The sequence below is a fragment of the Lampris incognitus genome, chromosome 2 (assembly GCF_029633865.1).
Source record: "Lampris incognitus isolate fLamInc1 chromosome 2, fLamInc1.hap2, whole genome shotgun sequence".
NCBI classification, from domain to species: domain Eukaryota; kingdom Metazoa; phylum Chordata; class Actinopteri; order Lampriformes; family Lampridae; genus Lampris; species Lampris incognitus.
In genome coordinates, this window is record NC_079212.1 from 90,617,627 (window position 1) to 90,636,581 (window position 18,955).

The 18,955-nt window shown below is 44.5% G+C and overlaps 1 protein-coding gene across 1 annotated transcript; it reads left to right on the top strand.

Annotated features, from left to right (window-relative positions):
* Window positions 1-233: 233 nt before the first annotated feature.
* cse1l (CSE1 chromosome segregation 1-like (yeast)) lies at window positions 234-18,748 on the top strand. Its single transcript, XM_056274892.1, has 25 exons — window positions 234-294; window positions 1,210-1,302; window positions 1,416-1,558; window positions 1,648-1,749; window positions 1,876-2,021; window positions 2,123-2,213; window positions 2,336-2,443; window positions 3,084-3,176; window positions 3,330-3,497; window positions 3,584-3,713; window positions 3,861-3,926; window positions 4,038-4,240; window positions 4,365-4,449; window positions 8,102-8,163; window positions 8,259-8,395; window positions 9,150-9,253; window positions 9,386-9,483; window positions 9,591-9,741; window positions 9,850-10,058; window positions 10,246-10,343; window positions 10,487-10,572; window positions 13,158-13,239; window positions 16,124-16,270; window positions 16,994-17,225; window positions 18,030-18,748. Exons 2-25 carry the CDS (start codon window positions 1,218-1,220, stop codon window positions 18,117-18,119), a joined length of 2,916 nt encoding a protein of 971 aa, XP_056130867.1. The 5' UTR covers window positions 234-294; window positions 1,210-1,217; the 3' UTR covers window positions 18,120-18,748.
* Window positions 18,749-18,955: the final 207 nt, after the last annotated feature.

The following is an 18,955-nucleotide window of genomic DNA, read 5'->3' on the forward strand; positions in this document are numbered from 1 at the left end:
CAGACAAAATAGACCTAAAGTAAGTGCAAGAATAGATGAACTCAGCTAAACGCGCAAGCCATTACGCTTTTCTTTGGACCCCCAGTCTATTATAACGTGGTCGTCCGGTCAACAGGAAAACAGACTGGACCCGAACGCCTCAGAGGTGGGGCGTGTCTGCGGGAGTTGGGGCGGAGGTGTGCGCATGCGCGGTAGAGGGACCGCGCAGTTGCTCTCGGTGGAGACGTTTGAAAGAAAGCGGAGAGGCGAGCAGCCTGAGTTTATCCGCACGCTGGCTGAGAGAGACCCGGATCGGTAGGACAATTCAGCAAACAGAGTAACCCAGGGACGCACCCGGGGGGCGTTTTCTTAAACCTTACACAATTTGATCACAGCGTCTGTTTCATGACATTTTTAATCTGTCACCAAATGACTGTATACTTCAGACAAATTAAGCTAATGCTACGTCAGTGGAGACCAGGGCAAGACCGGCTAGCTGTATGTAGCTCGGCTCATAGCAATGGGGATTTCTTGCATTTGTTCGGATAGCAGACAAGTAATTGCTAGATAGAAACGGCGGTAAAATTGGGTCGTTAAAGGTAACTTGGTCCAGCTCGAACGCTCAAGTATTTTGATAAATGACGAGCACACAAGTCATTCCACACTGAAGCTAGCTGGATGCCAGCGGTGAGCGATGGTTAGCATACGGTTAACATGTCAGTCGGCTAGCTAGCTGACATGTTAACCGTATGCTAGCTAGCTTCGGCAGCTAGCGTTGGGAGCGGAGGCTAAGTTAAACAGAGAGGCAAGTTAGCTGCGCTGCTAGCGACTTACCGTCATCAGTGCGCTTAGAACCGGGGCTTTGGTGCGTTGACCAGTAAACTCAAAAGCTGTGTCACTGCTGAATTTTGAGCCCGTAAATCGAGACCTAGGTTTCGCAGCTTCGACGAAGATAGGCAAGTGGATATAAATTAGCGAGATTTAAAAAAAAAAATCTTTTTTTGGAAACACTCAGTAGCCAAGCTAGCTATATAGCTAGGCAACTCTACCTGGCTAACTAGTGACCAGCAATTAGACGAAGCACAACAACTCATTCAGGATGATGATGATGCCACCAGGTCAATTATCAAACGACGTTTGATTGCGGACTTGATTTTTTTTTCTGTACTCCTTTATCATCATAACCAAGTTTACTCTCCTTTTTTTTTCTTTTTTTTTTTTTTGGTGTAGCTACCAGCATGGAGTTGAATGATGCTAACCTTCAAACCCTCACTGAGTTCCTTAGGAAAACATTGGATCCAGATCCATCAGTAAGACGTCCAGGTGAGTTCCTTAAGTGAAATCAGAATATCTGACCCGGATTAGATTGTTTTTATTGACTTTGTAGTGATTTATTTATAACCATGTAATCTGTAACTTGTTTTTTTTTTCTTTAGCTGAAAAGTTTCTTGAATCTGTTGAGGCAAACCAGAACTACCCTGTGCTACTCCTCACTCTGCTGGAGAAATCCCAAGACAACGTGATCCGGGTCTGTGCTGCAGTAACATTCAAGAATTACATCAAGAGGAACTGGCGCATAGTGAGTGGCAATAGAAGAAACCCCTCAGGTGTTCGATGTGTGTTTATATCTTTGTGGATGAGTTCTTAGTTTTCATATCTTTCCCATAGGTTGAAGATGAACCAAATAAAATATCCGAAATAGACAGAACGACAATCAAAGCCAACATTGTAAACCTGATGCTAAGCAGCCCGGAGCAGATTCAGAAACAGGTACATCATCTTATTTCGTACTCTGTGCGTTTAAGGATCAGGTAGTCTGCAGACTTGTACGTATCATATTGTGAGTATGAAAGGTCATCTTTGCCCCTTCTTACATTTGGTATATACCATTTGCAGTTAAGTGATGCCATTAGCATAATTGGAAGGGAAGATTTCCCCCAAAAGTGGCCTGATCTTCTAACCGAGATGGTTAATCGTTTTCAAAGTGGAGACTTCCACATCATCAATGGGGTGCTCCAGACTGCCCATTCCCTCTTCAAGCGGTAAGTCTTCATTCTGAATTGGTGCATTCTGACAAGCTCTCTGAATTTTTTTAGTTTTTTCTTGTACAATTCCTACTATTTTTTTCCCCATTTTCATTAAGTTACCGACATGAGTTTAAGTCAAATGAGCTTTGGCTGGAGATAAAGCTGGTCCTGGACACATTTGCTCAACCTCTGACAGAACTGTTCAAGGTCTGTTGTGACTAGTAGTTAAATTAAAATGGAATGTTCAATTATTCAGCAACAAATAATCAAATGTTTGAAACAGTTTGTTATGCTACTTCATTCTTTTTTTTTCCTCTTCTATCATCCAGGCCACCATAGAGTTGTGTCAGACTCACGCTACGGATATCAGCGCATTGAAAGTTCTCTTCTCCTCTCTCACACTGATCTCCAAGCTCTTCTACAGCCTTAACTTTCAGGTTGGTCCCACTTTGCTTCAGACTACAAATGGAAGTAGAATTTAACAGTTTTATGACAGTTTTGCTCTGTATTTTTTTTCCACTTTTGCACAGCTGTCCTCTTTTTCCAATGTGCTTCACATTGATTGGCTAACCAAATGAGGGGATGTCATGGTACTCTTGCGGCGCAATAAAGTGTTTGAAATATTGTGAAGGAATCGCATAATCAGTCACCCTGTGCGACTCCTAGGTGTCTAATGTCACACTCAAAAGAGCAGCAAGAGTCAGAAACTGCAGGCTTTAAATTTGACATGCTCTCCAACTAGAAATCCTGTCGAGTCATGTAATGCATGTGCCTAGCATGAGCAAACCAGTGCATCCTGCCACAGACCTTTTGGGTCCTGATATTTTGGTGTTTTTTCATTGATGTGGGACTTGAGCTTCATAAAGTTAGATATTTGTCCTTTTTTTCATAAGTTCAGTTTTGATCACAGAAGCAAAGCACATGAATTAGAGGCTCTGACAGTTCAAACAAAATAAGCTTTTGTATTAAGCAGCGCACATACAACTTTCATATTTTTGATCATTGGTAGAAAAGTTGAAGGTCTTTTCCAGGTCTGGCTCTCTGCAATGATCTTATTCTCTCTTTTCTGTTACACAGGACCTTCCTGAATTCTTTGAAGACAACATGGAGACATGGATGACCAATTTCCATAATCTGTTGACCTTGGATAACAAACTTTTACAAACAAATGTGTGTTGATTTGATATTACTTTTTTTTTACATTTTATTTAACTACCGTTTTCAGCAATCATTTTGTTGTAAAACGCCAATAACATAAAATCTTTATATGCCTTTTTATCTTTCTGCCTTTTTATATTTGCATCAATCTTTTCTACTGCCTAGGATGAGGAGGAAGCAGGTCTCCTGGAGCTGCTGAAGTCCCAAATCTGTGACAATGCTGCTCTCTATGCTCAGAAGTACGATGAAGAGTTTCAGCCATATCTGCCTCAGTTTGTCACTGCTATCTGGAATCTCTTAGTATCCACTGGCCAAGAGGTCAAGTATGATCTGGTGAGTATCTCGCTGGTTAACTGCATATTTGAGTGAGCTGAGTTTGTTTTTTTCAGCTTTAATAATACACCTCATTGTTGTTGCAGCTTGTGAGCAATGCCATCCAGTTTTTGGCATCTGTATGTGAAAGACCACACTACAAGCATCTCTTTGAGGACCAGAACACACTTACTAGCATTTGCGAGAAGGTCATTGTGCCCAACATGGAGTTCAGAAGTAAGGGGATGCTTTATTTACGTGTTTGTCCTTTTTGGATGCACTTACCTCAAACGTATATCTAATATTAAATCATCTCTGCCCCCTTTGACATCTGTCTGTACGCTGTGTATCGCTCTGATCGGGTTTCCCGTTACGCCTACTAAGGTGCAGACGAGGAGGCCTTTGAAGATAACTCTGAGGAATATATTCGAAGAGACCTTGAGGGATCTGGTAAAGACCAAGTGCAGCAACCACCACTTCTGATGCAGCTTGACTACAAAACTTGGATGAAATATGTAATTCTGACTTTTGCCCCTGTGCTCACTCTGCCATTCCTTCTAGACATTGACACTCGCCGTAGGGCTGCATGTGACCTGGTGAGGGGCTTGTGTAAATTCTTTGAGGGCCCTGTCACAGCAATTTTCTCCGGCTATGTCAACTCCATGTTGGGAGAGTATGCCAAGAACCCAGGGGTGAACTGGAAGCACAAGGATGCTGCCATTTATCTGGTCACATCTCTGGCATCTAAAGCCCAGACGCAAAAGGTGAGTGTTGCTTTGAGTCTTGTGAGTTATTAAATATAACGATAATAGTTTGGTAATAATTCAGGGGACATATTTTATAAATGTCTAATTTAGAAAATTGACCATTGGTTTGATTGTTTTTCAGCATGGAATAACGCAGGCCAATGAGTTGGTGAATCTCACAGAATTCTTCGTCAACCACATCCTCACAGACTTGAAGTCCCCCAATGGTAAGAATACACTCTGCATTTCAAATTGCGATAAATAATCTCCTGTTTACAACGTGTGGTAAACTTAAGGACATTGACATTTTTTGAACTGAGTTTTATTAACCGGGCCTCCAGATGGCAACTAAAAGGGTCGTCAGTGCGACTAACTTTTTAATTTTTTCCCTGCCAGTCGCCAGTGGCCACCATTAGTCACAAGCTTAAAAAAAAAAAATGGCCATACGTTTTATTTATGTACTGAACTCCTCTTGCTCCTGCACCCACCTGACCTATCACGGGAACTCCTGTACGGTTTCCATTACAAACTTCTCCTCTCTCCTGTCCTGCGGTGGTTGAAGCGTCGGCCGTACAGAAACTGTGGTTGAAGATAGTTTAACATCACGTTTATCGGGTTAAAAATTTGAAGTGTTAACTTTATGAACGGTGTTTCATTTAGTTCAACAGTGTTTGAATTTAGAAGCTGGGTGTAGCTAACTGCGTAGTTAGTGAACATCAGCCAGCTGGCAAGAAAACGAAATGCGAAAACGAAAAATATCAGACTTTTCCTCACTCCCTGCCCGTCCAATCCCAGCCGCCTCTACATCAGATGCCGATGATATCGAGACCAACTCGACCGGTAAAAGTTCTCAGGTGACATTTGAGTCATCCCAGCCCGATTCAATCAGTGTGCAGTTATTTAGCGATGATGATGACCAAGCGCAGTGAGTCTTCCTCTCCCATCCTTGCAGCTCCCGTCCCTGCAAGACAGTTTAAATCAGCTTGGCTACAAGGGTTCGCCTGCTTATGTTATGACAAGGGGAGAATGTGCTGCTCATTTTGTGCTTAAGTAGGACAAGATATTGCTGGTAAAACAGAGTTCATTACTGGTTTGGGTCATTTTAAAAAAGAAACCGTGAAGAAGAAGCATGGTGACAGTAAAAAAAACAAACATAAGAACACCAGGGATTGTGTCATTGCTCAGTCTGCCCCCCGTGCCACCCCAACAGTGAACAGGGATTGTGTCATTGCTCAGTCTGCCCCTTGTGTCACCCCAGTAGTGAAAGCGGTGCAAAGTGCTAGTGATAAAGTCGCAGAAAAGGATATGAGGGAATTGAAAATAAAATTCAACGCAGTCTACATGACTGCAGTGGAAGAAATACCATTCACGAAGTTTAGCTGTCAGATTGTATTAATGAAGAACAATGGCATGGATGTGTCAGACATGATAATGATACAGAATGTGCAGAGTTTGTAGGTTGCATTGCAGATGAATTGAAAAGCGGTGTGCCGGAGGAGGCTTTAAAGGCAAATTATGTCTCTGTTGTAACTGATTGTGGGACGGATGTCTCTGGAAAGGACAATGTTACTGTTAGCTGTAGGCACTTATCTGATGGAGCAGCTGTGACCCGTCTGGTAGGGTTGGCTGGACTCGGATCACAATAATGCAGAAGGAACCCTAAATACTATCTATTCGCTGCTTGAAATTGCCAATCCACCCAATCCTGGTGGTACACAAAATGAGCGCATTTGGAGCAGATGGTGCAAGTGTTAACATGGGTGCAACAGGGGGAATAGGTGCATGTTTTAGAGGTGATGTAGGTGAACATGTCCTGTCCTTCCACTGTCTACCTTATCGTCTGGAACTGGCAATGCTAAGCACTCAAAGGTCCGTGCCAATGATTGAGAAAGTCTATGACTTTTTGCAGCTTGTGTGGAAAACATATCACTTCAGTCCTAAAAACAAGCGAGAACTGAAAGTGCAGAATTGGGCTGTACAGTACGAAACCCTTCGGCTGTTTAAACTCGGCGCTGGCTGCCACACATTTATCGGGCACTCTCAGTTTTCCTGTCAAGTTATGCAACAGGGCAGGGACAATACACTGCTGTGCATCATCACATGGAGCACCTTGCAGCCACATCCAAAAACGCTGACATATAGGGAAGGGCCAAGCACATTGTGCTGCAAATGAAAAGCCTGTCTTTTGTTGCCTTCTGTCACTTTTTGCATGATCTTTTTTTCAGAGGTCTCGAAAACTCAGCCTCACACTTCAGAGAAATTCTCTAATCCTCCCACAAGCAGTTGCAGCTGTTGAGAGTTGTCTGGAGACGGTTAAAAAGTTGAAGGGAAAGTCACTGAGAGAAGGGAAGCGCCAGGAATTCTTACAGCACATAGGGAAAGATTCTGAAGGGACAGAAGCAGGAAGTTCTGCCAGTAAGCAAAAGGCGGGGGCTACAAGCAAGGGCCCCCAAAGTCATGCCACATTCACAAATGATCTGAATGCAATCATTGATAAGACCATTGATACTGCTCCTACTACTACTTTCAGCTGCTCCCGTTAGGGGTCGCCACAGCGGATCCTCCGTTTCCGTCTCTTCCTGTCCTCTGCATCTTCCTCTGTCACACCAGCCACCTGCATGTCCTCCCTCACCACGTCCATAAACCTTCTCTTTGGCCTTCTTCTTTTCCTCTTCCCTGGCAGCTCCATATTCAGCATCCTTCTCCCAATATACCCAGCATCTCTCCTCCACACATGTCCAAGCCATCTCAGTCTTGCCTCTCTTGATAAGACCATTGATATTACTGTTAAAGAACTAGAGAGAAGATTTGGAAACATGCTGATGAGTGTTACAGAGAGAAGACATTCATCAGGTCCTTTTCAGTGTTCTGTCATGATGCATGGCCAGAGGATGTTGTCACCTATGGCGAGGAGCAGATTGACACTTTAGTGAATTGGTACAGAGAGCTCTTGACAAACAGTGGATGTGATATTACAGCTGTCCAAAGGGAATGGAGAACGCTGAAAACATTAGTGAAAGGTCAGTTCATGGATAAGACATACACGGAGTTATGGAAAGTGATGCTAAGGAAGAAGCCTTTCTGCACAGATTTTAAAAACGCTCTTCACTTAGTTGAAATTATGCTGGTGCTTCCCATGTCTGCAGCTCAGTGTGGAAAGAGGATTCTTGGTGCAGAATAGAATCAAGTCAAAAGTGCGCAGTTCCCTAAGTGTTACAACAATGGAAGACTTGGTGAGGATCAGTACTGAGGGCCCCTCACTTGAGCAGTTTGACCCAGAGCCCAGTGTGAAGCACAGGTTGCCTGCAAGCAAAAGAAGGCGCAGACCTGACCACTGGCTGGCCACATGACACTGACACGGGGGGACGTAGTACGTGGGAGGATCACGCGGCCCGACCGACCAGAGGAGGTGCCAGTGCGGCGACCAGGACACATACCCGCATCCGGCTTCCCTCCCGCAGACACGGCCAATTGTGTCTGTAGGGACGCCTGACCAAGCCGGAGGCAACACGGGGACTCGGAACCGGCAATCCCCGTGTTGATAGGCCACGGAATAGACCGCTATGTTACCTGGACGCCTAGATTATTCTTTTTTTTTTGCCTGGAGCCCTGTTAACCTAGCTGTGGATATAAATTCTTAGGGTATAAAAAGGCTAAATATGAGTTGTAAAATTATTTTAGAGGCCATAAATTTTCTTTATCGTAGCACAGTGGTTCAATTCTATAAGTTAAATCTGAAAGTTTAACAGAATTTAGAGGATCCACACTTCAGCATTCTGTGTATATGTTGACATTCTATGCAGTAATGTCATCAGATACATTTACTCCTATAGACAGAGTGAAAAGGGGCTGATTACTGTGTTTTACTCCTACTCCCAGTTAATGAGTTTCCGGTACTGAAGGCAGATGCCATCAAGTACGTCATGATCTTCAGAAGCCAGGTATGACTACCTCCTTTCTATAATTTTCCCCCCCCAAAATGACCAAACGAATGTATAGCAGTGTCATATTTATCTAATTCTGTCTTTACTTTTAGCTCCCTAAGGAACAACTGCTGCAGGCCATCCCTCTTCTGATAGCTCACCTGCAGGCAGAGAGTACCGTGGAGCACACCTACGCTGCCCACGCCTTGGAAAGGCTGTTCACCATGAGAGGTCCCAACAACTCCACACTGTGAGTATCACTCTGTAAAACAGTTCTGATTAGTCTTAAAATTGAAAACAAAACATGCTGAACTCTAGTTAGGAATTTTAATTTGCTTAGTAACATTTTAAAACTATATTTTGGATTATTTGAACACATTTACATTGTCGGTCTAACCATCTTTTTTGTATGTAATCTTAAATGTAATGCTAATAAGTATTGCTTGACTGTAGTTACTAGCCATTTAGCCTCGTTGAACAACATTGCTTTTTTTTTGGGGGGGGGGGGGGATTTCCACGCCAATTGTATCCAACCAATTACTCCACTCTTCCCGAGCCGTCCCGGTCGCTGCTCCACCCCCTCTGCCGATCCAGGGAGGGCTGCAGACTACCACATGCCTCCTCTGATACATGCGGAGTCGCCAGCCGCTTTTTTTCACCTGACAATGAGGAGTTTCACCAGAGGGAGGTAGCACGTGGGAGGATCACGCTATTCCCCCCAGTTCTCCCTCTCCCCTGAACAGGCGCCTCGACTGACCAGAGAAGGCGCTAGTACAGTGACCGCGACACATACCCACATTCAGCTTCCCTCCCACAGACACAGCTGATTGTGTCTGTAGAGATGCCTGATCAAGCCGGAGGTAACATGGGGATTCGAACCGGAGATCCCTGTGTTGATAGGCAATGGAATAGACCGCTACACTACCCGGACGCCCCAACGTTGCATTTTGATAAATCGGATTCATTTGTTGTTGTTGTTGTTGTTGTTGTTGTTGTTTTTGCAGTATCACTGCGACAGAGATTGGGCCCTTCACAGAGCAGCTGCTCAACCACTTGTTCAAGGCTCTGGCTCTTCCTGGCTCTTCAGAAAATGAATATATCATGAAAGGTAGATGCTTCATCTTATCATGTCGGCTCAAACTCCCCTTTGTCATAGCTTAAAAACTTCCACCAGTCACTGACATACCTGATCTGTGAAATTATTTAAATTGAATATTTCTCCTTTTTCTTTCTTTTTAAGCAATCATGCGCAGCTTCTCCCTCCTGCAGGACTCCATTGTTCCCTATATTCCCACACTCATTGGCCAGCTTACACACAAGCTGCTCTTAGTCAGTAAGGTGAGCCACACATTAACATCTTGATGAACAAAATGTTAACAAACTGAGATACATGTTTATTTAAGGGGTTGCTGTGTGAATTCTCTTTCTAACTAACTAACTTGCAGAATCCCAGCAAGCCACACTTTAACCACTACCTGTTTGAGTCGCTGTGCCTGTCCATACGGATCACCTGCAAGGCCAACGCCACCACCGTCAGCAGCTTTGAGGAGGCTCTCTTCCCTGTTTTCACGGAGATCCTCCGGAGCGACGTTCAGGGTGTGTCAGTTCACCTAGAAATTAGCTTTCTTTCTTCTCTGTGTATAGACCTCTAGGTAACCCCACCATGTTGAATTCCACTCATGTTCCTTTCCACTTCTGTTGCAGAATTTGTTCCGTACGTGTTCCAGGTGATGTCCCTCCTCTTGGAGATTCATTCCAACTCCATTCCCTCCTCCTACATGGAGCTTTTCCCCCACCTGCTGCAACCTGTGCTGTGGGAGCGGACAGGAAACATCCCCCCTCTGGTGCGCCTGCTCCAGGCCTACCTAGAGAAGGGGGGGGCAAGCATTGCCAGCTCCGCGGCAGATAAAATAGTAAGTAATAACAATGTTATTTATATTGCACTTATCTAAAAAAATATAATTTTATAAAGTGCTTCACAAATAAAACAAACCAAATCAAAAAAATTTCAGTGATTTTTCAATTATTATTCAAAGAATATTATTATGATACTTGAATCTTACCTTCTTAATCATACCTTATCAATTTCTCTCGTTTCAGCCTGGCTTGTTAGGAGTCTTCCAGAAGCTTATTGCCTCCAAGGCCAATGACCACCAAGGTTTTTACCTCCTCAACAGCATCGTAGAGCACATGCCTCCGTAAGTAACCGACAACTGCCCGCTCATCAGAAAATAACTGACATGCCATGTGGAACTTAGTGAAGATTGTCTGGGTAGATTTTGAATTTCAATTTGTCCCCCCCCCCCCTTTTTTTTTTTTGTCTTTTTTTTTTTTTTGTCAGAGAATCGATCACTCAATACAGGAAACAAATCTTCATTTTGCTCTTCCAGAGGCTACAAAGTTCCAAAACCACCAAGTTCATCAAGAGTGAGTTCACCCATCACAGTACCTATGTTCACATTTTATCCAGAACCACGAATGTTAAGCAGATATCTAACATGATCGACGGCTTGATACATAGGCACACGTCCTTTAACATTACTCATTTAATGGTTTGTATGTTCTCCCGTGTCTGCGCGGGTTTTCTCCGGGTGCTCCAGTTTCCTCTCACGATCAAAAAGACCTGTGTGTTAGGCTTAATACTCCTGCCTGTGCCCCTGACCGAGGCAGTAGGAAAAAGAGTTGGGGTCGGTCCCTGGGTGCTGCAGCTGCCCCCACTGCTCCTATACAATAGGATGATGCAGAGAACACATTACATTGTAACCTGTACGATGACAGAATAAAGTGGCCTCTTCACTATCTGCCTGTAATGTGAACGTAATCACGGCTTGTAATGAGTTCCTCATAATCTTCTCCAGGTTGTACTCCAAGGTCATGATAGTTCGCTAAACTCGGTTTGGTCTGTACTGAGGTTAATGGATCCTAGTTCAATTTCTTTCTTGGTTTAAAAACAAAAAATACTTTTAATTGACTTTATTAAACCCTCTCCTGAAAATTTTAATCTCTCATCACAAAGAATAGAAAAGACACGACTGGAAGGAGTCAAGGGCTTCCCTTCATTATAAAATTACATAACAGGCTTAGCTTGCAAAAATGTTAGAGACGACTTATAAGATCCCTGTTAACCTTAAATATTGTCCACACACAAAAAAAAAATTGTCATAAAAGTTGTGGGTTTTTTTTTTTTTTTTTTTTTTGTGGTAAAGTTTGACCAAGTCCTTCACCTGTTTACTGTGCAGCTCCTGGACACTGACCGTGGCATTGCCACTGGCAAACACGGCTGATCACAATGCTGAAGCTCAGTTTGTATTAGTTTTTTGTCTGCCACTGCGCACACAGACACAAACGCACATTCCAGTTGGCCTAACGTCACGTGTCCTGTGAATGGTTCCATTTAAATCTGTCGAATTTAATTCAGTCACAAGAACAAGTCATGTGATGTGTCTAACCATGTCCTCTTTAACATCACAACCCCAGTAGTTTTGTATGTAGCATATTTAAGAATTTACTGTACGCTTTGCAAAGAATCATGGTCTCACTGTGCAACATCACTGTTATGGACTATCATGACTGTCTGCCTTGTGAATTCTCGCGAGGGCCTTGGCCGCTACACTGAATACGCTTGCATGATGGACAGGAGCCACACGTCACTTGGGCTGAAAATGAAATTCAGATCAAGCTGAAACGAGCAGATGAATCAATGACAGTTGTGTGGTAAAGATGGCAGAGAGGTCACACAACCCAACTCAGCCGTAGAGAGAATGATTCTCACTCCGAACAACCTAAAAAGCCCCGTTTGGAAATATCAGAGAAGGTTGATCAGGTCATCTGGACACAACGTTTATTGACAGATACGTTTCATCACTCATTTAAGTGACCTCTTCAGCCTGAACTGACTGCAGGTATCCCCACCTTATAAACAATACAGTGCCTAACGCCCGAAACCAATGACCGGTTTCATATGCAAATATGGATGTGCCCATTAACTGGATTTTCGATGGCCATGTACACTATTCACAGAGGGTTAGGGAATAGTTGCAGTCTATGACAGAATATAGAGTATAAAAACCAGCGGTCATTTTGACCGCCCACTGTTGTTTTAGGTAGGAGTGAAATCCCAGTTCTAGTGTTAAAAGGCATGTTTACATTCAAATATACCTATACAAGTAGTTATGTCTCTCGTTGTATTGGTTTGCCCTCTTGTGGACATAATGCGCAATAATATATTCAGATGGATTTGAACCAATGTGTTTTTTCAGAAGGAATAATCGAACGTCATTTTTGGCCAACTTTGACAGCCCTAGTGCCCACACGTTCTCTAATGTTTGTTCCACTACCTATTCCCCTCAGACAGACTAACACAAAAATAGATATCTGTGGCGTGCGGATAGCGTAGCGGTCTATTCCATTGCCTACCAACACGGGGATTGCCTGTTCAAATCCCCGTGTTACCTCTGGCTTGGTCAGGCATCCCTACAGACACAATTGGCCGTGTCTGCGGGTGGGAAGCTGGATGTGGGTGTGTGTCGTGGTTGCTGCACTAGCACCTCTTCTAGTCAGTCAGGGTGTCTGTTTGGGGGGGGGATAGCGTGATCCTCCCACGCGCTACGTCCCCCTGGCGAAACTCCTCGCTGTCAGGTGGCGACCCCACATGTGTCGGAGGAGGCATGTGGTAGTCTGCAGCCCTTCCCGGATCAGCAGAGGGGGTGGAGCAATGAATGGGACAGCTTGGAAAGTGTGGTGATTGGCCAGGTACAATTGGGGAGAAAAAGGGGGGGAATAGATATCTATTCAGTCTACAGCCTAGTCAAGATTGTGCACATTGATCTCAAGCTTATTCACCCACACATACGGGCACACGTTTCTCCCACGAATTTACGGCCCCTTAAAAGCGTACCATGATGTGTGAACTGAAGTAGTTATGATGTGAACATGTGAAACGGTACACGCCTGCTGTGTTTTACCTTGAGTGACATCGAGATTTTCACATGCTCTTCAATCTCCTCCCACAGGTTTCTTGGTGTTCATCAATCTCTACTGTGTCAAATATGGAGCGATTGCACTTCAGGAGATCTTTGATGACATCCAGCCAAAGTAGGTGTATTTTCAATATGAAGTAAAAAAAAAAACGAAGTTGACTGACAATAATTGGAATGCACGAGACATTCAGAGTGCTGTCCGGCCTGCATCACACTATCTCTTTTGGCACTGGCTGAATGGCATTACCTAAAAAAAAAAAAAGGTCTGATGGTCTGTCCTTATGTAAGGACAAATGAGTTGAGTAGGCGTTTGTAAAAGCAGTAAGTTTGTTGAAGTATCAAGAGAGCCTATATTGCCCAAGAACTTATGCACTTTTTTTTAAACCACCCCCCGAAAATGCAGCCCCCAGGCTGGCCTGCAGAGTGACTTGAAGCATTCTGGCTCCGTTGGTGACTGCAGTCTTTAAAAAAGTTTAGCAGTTTGGCAGTGATGGTGCGAAAGCTGAAAATGTTAAAGAACTAAATGCATTGGATGACTACTCGTCCTCAGTCCTCAAGGATGTTGGGCTGTGTAAATTTCTGCATTGGACAAAATATTTTATTTTCTATCGGAATTTGCCAAACTAGTTGTTACAGTGTGTCCGTGGTAGGAGTGGGTATTGAGAACCAGTTCCAGATTTCCAAAAACTAGGTGTTTCTTTAGAAACGTTGGAAGCTGCTTTAAGCTGGGCTCACACTACAGGAGTTTTGACCCCCAATTCACCCCTCCTGGCAATCGGAGGAGAAATCTGGTCTGGGACCTTGGGTCGGTACCGATATTCGGCCCAGATTATCCGGTAATGTGAGGGGTTTACGGAGCCGATCTTAAACCCCCGAACTGCTCGTAGACTCATCAGGACTGCCCCAATAACTTTCAAACACGTTCTGTATTTACGATTTTAAAATCTGGATGATTTCCATCACTACTTTCCGAGCAGGACCACAATAGCCAATGAGAGAGACAAGTCCTGGAGCGGCTGACAGTGATGCTAACATTCAAGCCTTTGAGGCAAATGTTAGCTAGCATGCTCCTGTTGTTAGATAATAAAACTGACGGTTAAAATCTCACCTCCAGTTCTCGCTGAAGAACAGACAAACCGTGTTGACCGCCTCTCCCAAACTGTTTTTTCATCCAGACTCGTTTAGCTTTTTGTTTCTCACTGCAAAGCATTACCAAAGCAGATCGTTGCACATCCTCATCCTTAAAAGAGTGGCCACTTGCCTGTAGATGGTTCAGACTGTGGAGTCCCAGCCTGACGTGTTGGCTCTCCTGTGTTGTGCCATCCTCTTGGCCAGTGTCTGTTTGGTTTCCCCGATGTACAAGTCACAGCAGTCATCCTGGCGCTTAACTAACTGGCGTGTACACTATATGGCTCAGTTTGTGCCAGGGGACCCGGTCCTTAGGGTGGACCAATTTGTGGCGCAGTGTGTTTTGAGGTTTGAACGCAACCGAGATGCAGTGTTTGGAAAATACGCGTCTCAGCTTTTCCGACACTCCGGCCACATACAGAATCGCCACTGGTTTATGCTTAGGCAGCTGTTGTCCTTCTCCTCTCCGATCGGCTGGTGCACTGTTTGGGAGTCCTCCTGGCTTTGACAAACGCCCAGTTAGGATAACCACACTTAACCAGGGCCTGTTTAATGTGGGGTCTCTCCCCTTCTCCGGCCGCTGTGTCAGTGGGGAGGTTGTCAGCTCGGTGGTTCAGCATCCTGATGACTCCTAGTTTGTGCTCCAGTGGATGATGAGGGTCAAAGTAAGAGTACATCTGCTGCCGTCTTGAAATGCTGTGATTACAACTATTCCCCAATCATCTGTGAATAATAATAATAAATCAAACTTATAAAGCCCTTTTCTAACACTCAAAGTGGCTTTACAATAAACGGGGTGAAACAAGACAACAGGTAAACAATACAAACATACAGGGGTGGATGGGAAGGGGGGGCTACGAGAGGGAGAAGCGGCAGCCACACACGACGCCAGCAGTACTTTCCCACTTAGACACATATAAAAGGGCAAGAAACACAAAAAACAACAACACTGTGGACGTTGATGTTGTGTAGGGGTTTACTCCCATAGCCTATTACTCTCCCGAGGTATCCACTAGGCAGTGGCACTATTTAACCCATAGCTGGGGGCTGGTTCGTGGGCATCAGGGAATATCCACACACCGGTGGGCCTGCATACCGCACGTCTAGGGGCCAGACCTCCTCTGAGTCCCTTGTAGTTCTGCCAGGGTCCAAGGTGTACGCAGTTATCGTGTGTCGCCACGAGGAGGCGCTACACAGGGCTTGCTGTTGGAGAGGCAGGGAGAGACTTGCTCGGCTCTCCTGTTCGCATTTCTGCTAACCAGCGATGAAGGTTGAGAGTGAGACGTGACAGACACGCAACACTACACCAACACACTAGACGCTTCACAGTAACCCCACTTACACAAGAATGTCGGACACAATGGTACAGTGAAATAGTACACATGGCCATTATAACTCTAGTTATGGTAATTTGCATATGAAACTGATCATTGTTTTGGGTAGTTATGCACTGTATAGTTTATAAGGGTGGGGATACCTGCAGTCAGCTGAGACTGAAGAGGTCACTTAGATGAGCGATGACACGTTTCTCTCTCAATAAACATTGTGTCCTGATGAACTGATTCAACTTTCTGTGATTTATCGATCATTATGACATGAAGTGATTTCAAAAGAATCCTAATTAACCATTGTTTTGGTTTTTTTGTTCCTGCTGTTATAACCTGTCGCAAGCACCAAATTATTTCTTCTTTTTTTTATAGTTGAACAGATGTATCATTCTTGGCAATCAGCAAATTTGTTTCAATGCACATTTTCAAGGTGAAGATTCACAGTTTCTAACCCTTCTTCTTCCTGACTGGCTTTCAGCATCTCAGTTGATGAGGAGAAGCTGTCCGAGCGATGTGTTAATTGGGCTTGCTACTGTGTTACAGAATGTTTGGTATGGTGCTGGAGAAGATAGTGATCCCGGAGGTCCAGAAAGTGTCCGGCCCAGTGGAGAAAAAGATCTGTGCTATTGGTATTATCAAAGTCCTAACTGAATGTCCTGCAATGATGGACACCGAGTACACCAAACTATGGTGAGAAGTCAGCCTTTCAGAGATGCAACGGTTTCATCCCTTCTTTCTTTCTTTTTGTAGCTGTTGTGAAAATTGTTTTGCTAAGAAAAAAATTGTAGTTGATCAGAAATGGAATCAAAAGCCGTTTTTAAATTGATCTAAACAGAATGAATCTCACTAAGTTCATTAAATGACTTTTATTCTATTCACTTGAAATGATAGAAAAAAAAACCCTCTGTGGAGCATATTTTCTAACATCAGCATTATTTCTCCTAGCTTAGAATACATTGTACACGGGGGCGTCCGGGTGGCGTGGCGGTCTATTCCGTTTCCTACCAATATGGGGATCGGTGGTTCGAATCCCCGTGTTGCCTCCAGCTTGGTCGGGCGTCCCTACAGACACAATTGGCCGTGTCTGCGGGTGGGAAGCCGGTTGTGGGTACGTGTCCTGGTCACTGCACTAGCTAGCGCCTCCTCTGGTCGGTCAGGGTGCCTGTTTGAGGGGGGAAGGGGAACTGGGGGGGGGGAATAGCATGAGCCTCCCACACACTATGTCCCCCTGGTGAAACTCCTCACTGTCAGGTGAAAAGAAGCGGCTGGCGACTCCACATGTATTGGAGGAGACATGTGGTAGTCTGCAGCCCTCCGCGGATCAGCAGAGGGGGTGGAGTAGCGACCAGGACAGATCAGAAGAGTGGTAATTGGTAAGAACAGTACTTAATCCTGTTAATTGTTTCTTCCAAGGACCCCGCTGCTGCAGGCCCTTATTGGTCTTTTTGAGTTGCCGGAAGATGACAGCATCCCAGATGATGAGCACTTCATTGACATCGAGGATACACCTGGTTATCAGACCGCTTTCTCCCAGCTGGCCTTTGCCGGGAAGAAGGAGCACGACCCCATTGGAGAGGCCATCGGCAATCCTAAGATATTGCTCGCCCAGTCTCTCCACAAGCTTTCCACTGCCTGTCCAGGACGGGTACGTTCTGACATGAGGGAGATGTTCAGCTTCTTTAGCCAAAGCTAATGCTTTTAGTAGCTCAATTGTTTTTCTTTTGTGAAGTTGTGTGACTGCTGTCTTTCAGGAAAAGTAGTAGTGCCATCTGCTAGCTGGCAAATTTCGATCTCTCTCTCCCTGCTGCACAGATTCCTTTTAAAATGTTCGTAGTGATGTGATCAGCAAGGACTTGAGTAGCTAAAAGAAACAAATGAGGCGAGATTGGACAACCTTGTTTAAGACCTCTCTTAGGTCAAACCTTGGAGAAGTACCATTTCTGAGTTTAATAGAACAATTAGAGTTACTATATAATCTTTTGAGCATGGTGGCGCAATGGTTAGCACGATCCCCTCACAGCAATAAGGTCCTGGGTTCGAGCCCCGGGGTGGTCCAACCTTGGGGGTCGTCCTCTGTGTGGAGTTTGCATGTTCTCCCTGTGTCTGCGTGGGTTTCCTCCGGGTGCTCCGGTTTCCTCCCACAGTCCAAAGACATGTAGGTCAGGTGAATTGGCCATACAAAATTGTCCCTAGGTGTGAATGTGTGTATGCGTGTTGGCCCAGTGATGAACTGGCGGCCTGTCCAGGGTGTCTCCCCACCTGCCGCCCAATGACTGCTGGGATAGGCTCCAGCAACCCTGAGAGCAGGATAAGCGGTTTGGATAATGGATGGATGGAAGTTGTTTGACATCAGTTAAGGTTTCTTGCCATACTGGATCATCACCATGTCGGACCACAGATGATGTGATGTTTAAGATGGCGTATCAATAATCCTTGTCTCTTTTGACAGGTTCCCTCAATGCTGAGTACCAGTCTGAATGCAGAGGCCCTCCAGTTCCTCCAGGGTTACCTACAAGCAGCAACTGTCCAGCTCGTCTAACAATATATGTATATTAAACCATCTTCCTTTGACCTGTGAGGAGACCAGAATATACGGCACAAGGAGCGGGCACCGTTGCCCCCCCCCCCCCCGTGCCACACTAGTGAGCTGCTGTGACTGACTGAACTTACGCCCTTACAGATTTGGTTTGACTTGTAACAGTTGATGTGGCGTCATCAGGGACAGGGCTATTCTGAATATCGAATGTTCCGTAGTGATTGGAAGATTTTAAAGGGTTTTTAAAATGAAGTGTAAAGGAAAAGACAATAGAGTGGACTTTATCGGATTACTTTTTTTTGTCCTTTGCTTGCTGTGTGGTAATGGCAAGTTGAGAGGCTAGGTTCAGCAACAATTTAGATATTGTGCTTTTTGATATAACCAACGTGTCTGTCACTTAACTAAAACGATGATAACAAATAGGTTTGACAGTATTCTGGAGCATTGGACATCTGAGCTAAAGGGGACATTCTTTTATTTTCTTTTTTTTTTTCTTTGTGCTTTCTTTCTATGTTCGAGTTTCATTTTACTGTCATGTGACCCATGGGTCATACTCTCTGCATGTTTACTGTAGGTTTTGTTTCATGTCTGGTCATCATTTCTGCACTGTGTTAATGTGAATAAAGAATTGTATAAGACCTTGCTTTTTACTGTCTTAACTATCGGTCGTCTAAAAATGATGACGTTTGTAAGAGACTGGCGTCTCGTTTTTGGCCTCTTTCTCTTTAGCTGAAAATGGTGACGTGCTAAAAGTTCTGATTTATTTTGTTTTATTTTACACAAGGCGCTGTCATGTCAGAATCTGAAACACTGCCCTGCTTCCGCATCCTGTCAGACCG

Bases quoted from the DNA above. Each gene is read 5' to 3' on its own strand.
- cse1l (XM_056274892.1), top strand. From the start codon at position 1,218: ATGGAGTTGAATGATGCTAACCTTCAAACCCTCACTGAGTTCCTTAGG. The intron at 3,498-3,583 runs GTGAGTATCTCG...TTGTTGTTGCAG, and splicing joins AAGAGGTCAAGTATGATCTG to CTTGTGAGCAATGCCATCCA. The intron at 9,742-9,849 runs GTGTGTCAGTTC...CTTCTGTTGCAG, and splicing joins CCTCCGGAGCGACGTTCAGG to AATTTGTTCCGTACGTGTTC.